Source organism: Limulus polyphemus, unplaced genomic scaffold, assembly GCF_000517525.1.
Source record: "Limulus polyphemus unplaced genomic scaffold, Limulus_polyphemus-2.1.2 Scaffold1109, whole genome shotgun sequence".
NCBI classification, from domain to species: Eukaryota; Metazoa; Arthropoda; class Merostomata; order Xiphosura; family Limulidae; genus Limulus; species Limulus polyphemus.
Window position 1 is genome coordinate 158,767 of NW_013666719.1, and position 5,497 is coordinate 164,263.

Below are 5,497 nucleotides of genomic sequence, written 5' to 3' on the forward strand. Positions count from 1 at the left end.
TGAAATCTGTTGAAATATTGAAGGAAGGACTCTTGCCACTTTATTCCTCGGGTTTCGTGGACAAGAATACAACGTTGTTCCGGGAAGATGGGGCACCGTGTCACACTGCTAGAAACACCCAAAAGTGGCAGGAAGAAAATGGTATCCAGAAGTTGCCCTGGTCGAGCCAATCTCCTGACATGAACCCCATCGAAAACTTCTGGGCCATACTTGACCAGCAAGTCAAGAAACAACCGAAAAACCAACTTCGAAGAGCGATCTACTCCAAGTTTTGAAGTAAGAGTGGGCAAAAATCCCACAATCTAAAATTGATGAGATGATTCTCACGATGCCCCAAAGGATCAACGAACTCCACGAAGCGAAAGGAAGATCTACTAGATATTAATTAAATTATAAATATATCAATTCATGTGGATATGACTGAAAAATTTAATTTTTCCTGAAAAGGTGGTGTCCATTTACTTGTGACCATGCTGTGTATATTGACAATAACAACTTTAATAAGAACTTGCAAATATACCCACTTTTAGAAAGAAATAATGATACAAAAATAATTTTCCTCAAGCCTCTAACCATTAGTTTTTATAACTGCAAGAAACATATGTACTTGTTCTAGCTATCACTATTTTAACAGAATTTGTTATTACAGGAGTTCTTCTGTGGCACATATCTGTGAGCTGTTAGGGTTTATTGGGCTTTACATAGGTGTCAGGGGAAATTGTGAATGTGGTTAAAAATTATTTCATAATTGGTTTAAGAAGTGTGACCTATTTAATACTAAGCAATTAAAGTAGTAGTGTACTTTGATAATTTTCAATCTACAAAGTGAAAGTATGAAAGTAAAATCAAAATTCTATAATACCAACATAATTTTAAATTGTTACTCATTATTGTATAACAATTGATACAGTCCACCCATAGTTTCTATAGTGGCTATGCTGTATGTAGAAATGTTTCCTTTTAATGAACTGCAGAGATATTCCACAGTATGTGGACAAAGGGTGTAGAAAAGAATGATACATTTGTATTATTTCAATGACTAGATTATCATTCTTACAAAAAATGGTTAATGCTATTTTAGCCATTTTTTCATTAAAAAATTAAATAATCTACCTTCTACAAACTTATAATGTTAATAGAATATAAAAATGTAATTGTTCTACTTGATACTTAGATTCTCAGTATATATTAAACACTACTCTGCTTTAGATTTAAATCTTGAATGTAAGCATATACTGACATGAGAATTATATTTTAATAGCTTACAACCTGAGAAGAAGTGGTGTCACTGAATTCTGATGGTTTAATATTGGCTTCAGATTTGCAATTCCCAAACTCTGTCAAATTCTCAGCTCATCTACCTATTACAATTTTTTCATTTGCAATAGTGATATTACATTTTATTACAATATCTCATGCAATGCTAGATTACTTTGTAGCATTCCCAGTATATGCTATTTTATATGAATGAATAGCTACTTAATAGCAGAACCTACATATTTTTCCATACAAGAAGGACATGCAAATTACAGATAATAACCAACATTTTATTCTTACAATGGACTAAAATATACATTGAATTTCAAACTCTGGATAAACTCTGAATAAGGTCAAACTAACTTTTTGCTTATATGCTGTCACTGTTGTCCTAAATATGGTAATACTATTACTGTTGAATTCCTAGTACATAGGACTTCAGCTTTAAAAATAAACAATGCATTTTATATCTCACTGGTATTTCTGTCAATGAGAACATGAACTCATTACATTTCCAAAACTATATAATGTATTTCACCATGTAGGCATAGAATAACTGCTTACAACCTTGTAAACATGATTAACACATACTTTAACTAAATTCACTTTAAACACCATAGGAACACAACCTTAGTATTAAAATGGGTATAAAAGCCTAAATAGCTTGTTTGTGATGTTCTTCATAATTACCCACTTGATTATATTCCAAAGTATCCAAGAAAGTCAAATTAGAATTTTGTTCACATTCAATTGTAAACTATATATTTGGATGTTTCTTATTAAAATATTTCAGAAATTCATTGACATGGCACTGTGATTAAGAATGACAAATGTATCACCCACATACTTTCCATATTAAAGTAGCTTTAATTAAAAAGGGCACTTTTCCAAACACTATTCTTCAGGGAAAATCAAAAATAAACTAACTTTAGTATTTACATGTTTATGTCCCATACTAACACCATGAACTTCATCATAAGTTGTTCCATTAAACACAAAATGTGATTCTCTTGGTACAACTTGGAAAAACATGCCTAAAAGTTCCATTGAAGAAAAACCAGTTCTGAACATAAATTAGAGTTATTATTGCAATGAGTGTAATAATAAATACATGTGAATACAAACCTACAATATGGCAAAAGGGTTCAAACCTGTAAGCTATGGTTGTGTGCACATTCTTGTTATTAATTTCACACCAATCAGTGGTTAAAAATAAAACTGAATCAATCAACTTTTGCTTTAAGACTGAGTCATATAAATATACTTAAAAAAAGTTTTTATGTCAGGTACCATCCAAAGAAATTCTTCCAAAATTGTATCATAGCTTTATCTGGTGAATATCATCCATGCTAATATTCGAACAATATATTATCAATTCTTACCTCAGGAGCCATCCATGGAAGTGTTCCAGCAAGAGACATTTTTGTAGTGTTTCCAAAAAATCGAGATGCACCAAAATCACATATCTGTTAAGATCACATGTTTAGTTTAATAAATTCATAATGTTATTACAATATTATTGTTTTATTCTTTAGTTAAAATTAGAATACTGTCAATATAAATTTTCTTTAAAAAACATTAAGGGATAACAAAATGCATAAAAATTTCTGATATTCTCCATATGTAACATAACTATGGATAATTACAAAAAATTAACATACAAGTTTTAGAATTTTTATATTTTTTGAAATAAATCTAGTATTGATGTGATACAAAATGGTTAAAAATCTAAAGAACTTTCTACAAGTAATTTCAACCACATAAATAAAGCTTATTTGTATGTCATTCCTACTCACAAGTTTAAAGGTTACTTGCCATTAGATTTTTTATATTTGTGATTTTATGTTTTTGCAAAATATATCAAATATTAGTTAATTGTTTACCATTTCATGACTACATCCAAAGTAAAATAAGTATATATACTGTTGTTCTAACTTTGAACTGTGTGTTCCATTTTCTTAAATTATTTCATTTAAACTGTATGTTATTGTTATACACACCATAATTTTGTATAGTTCTAAAACTTGAAGTTTACTGATCTATTCATAAATGCCAAAAGGCATGTCTTTAAAGAGCTTGATATTTAAAACAAATTTAAGGATTCCTATAAAAATCAGCTTATATATCATTTTGTTTTATTTTATATTATTTGAATGTGTAGTCTGTTAGACTACCTCCTTAAAGAGGATTGTTAAGTTTCTTTTCAAACAGGTTCATTATTAGCAAATTTTGTTTTCATTTATAAGCATGCACTTAATCCCTTTTGACCCTATTGTGTATGAGTGGGGGTCAAAGTGCACATGCCCCAACCTTTAACAGTGTCATCCAACATGGTATCATGAATTTGATGTCAGAGTTTTTGACTATTCATTCTACCCTACATTGCTGATTTAGTGACAGTTCATGGTAGAGGAGAGTAATTATCAGGCATTTTTGTGAGAAAAATCACATGTGAGATGATTCACAAGTAAAAATTATTTAAGCATGCTACTCACATAGATACTTAAGTGAGTCTATTAAAAGAAAAAATACACAAAACTGCTATGTTCAAATGGTTCATTTTAAATTTGATTCTGTTCTTCAGTTTCTACAAGATCATAATATAGATCATTATGCATGTTCTCCCTCCTTATAGTTCTGTATCCAATAATCTTCAATTTCCCATAACCTTTAAACATTTTCAATTTGATTTCATTGTCTTTGGCTACCATTTTCTCCGTTTTTTTCATGAATGATTATATTAAATTAAAGAGCTATTACTATGCTCCTCAACACGTTTGTGAAGATAATAAGTTTCCTCTTTCCTAAGAAGTATTTAAAATTGTGATGTGACTGAATATGGTCTTCCATGCATGTGATAAGTAGCACATATGTGTCAAATTGAAATACCAGATATAAAGGAACATTGAAAAAACTGTGGATATGCATTCTGAAAGTTCTAGAAATTATGCAAATGCAACATGCATGATGGTCAAAAGTATCATTATTCTTCACATGAAAATCACCTTATACTTTGACTTGTCATCATCTGACTCAGAGTGACAGTCAATAACACATCATTTTTATCTATATAGCAGACTTATACATGTTACTAAAACTTACCAGATTTCATATAGATACACGTATTAAAAAACAAAATGTATGTATGTATATATATATATACACACACACACACACACACTAGCTGGAGTACCCATCACCTGGATGGAGGATATGTAAATTCATGATTAATGAAAAGTTATCTTAGGACATGAAAAGTTGCTTCCCTTATATGTAATTGCAAAAAATGCCCATAAAAACTGTAAAACACAAAATGTGAATCCACAAGTTTGTATGTATCTCCCCATGGAACCTCCATACCAAATTTGGTGAAGATCCATCTACAGGGGGTGAAGTAGTGATATAAAATGCAAAAGCAGCCATAAAAAACCACAAAGCACAAAACTAAAAATTTGACTGTAACACATAGACCTAATGAACCTCCATACCAATTTTGGTGAAGATCTATCCACACCCTGCAATGTAGTTATGTGGACAGACAATACTATAATATTTATATAGATATACCACTAAAATACTGAATGAAATTTTGTAAAAGATTTTTGTTTTATTCGCATTGTATTAAGCAATGCTTCATTTTCATACTGGCACAAAGTTAAAGGGTTCTTTATCAGAATTTTCTATCTTTGGTAGAATGCAATTTCAAATAGCACTTTCTCAGTGCACATTGACTGCAAGTTGCTTTGAGTAACAACATCTTTCTAAAGAATTTTTAATTAAGAAGCACTAGATCCCACATGCAAATGTAATTATAAAATGACCATTGCAAGATTCATACTTTGATCAACCTTTATAGATATTGTACATCATATAAATGCGTTTGGTAAAGTGGAGTGTTTATTGAAGAAACACTCTATTTTGTCTGTTTTAAAAAATAAACCTTAACTAACTTGTAACATGAACATTTATTGCTAAGGTTATTTATATTACTTGTCTTACAAATATTTATTTTCCTACTGATTTACTCCAGTTATATTTCTTGATATATGAATAAAGCACCTTTCTAAACACAATAATAAAAACATACTAAAGCAGTTCTTAAAGCTATTGTGTTTTATTTACCTAATATATTAAATTTGAAGAAGCACTTACTTCTATCCAGAAGATTGTTTGTTTTTGTTTTGTTTTTTTTAAATTTCGCGCAAAAGCTACACGAGGGCTATCTGTGCTAGCCGTCCCT

The 5,497-nt window shown here is 30.1% G+C and overlaps 1 protein-coding gene across 3 annotated transcripts in view; it reads right to left on the minus strand.

Moving 5' to 3' along the window:
• Positions 1–5,497, minus strand: part of LOC106462172 (mitogen-activated protein kinase kinase kinase 20-like) — a 194,229-nt gene that overhangs the window by 103,156 nt on the left and 85,576 nt on the right. For all 3 annotated transcript variants that reach the window (XM_022389353.1, XM_013922070.2, XM_022389354.1), the window contains exon 7: positions 2,640–2,723. In XM_022389353.1, the coding sequence (XP_022245061.1) occupies positions 2,640–2,723 (84 nt within the window). The remainder of the gene's footprint in view (positions 1–2,639; positions 2,724–5,497) is intronic.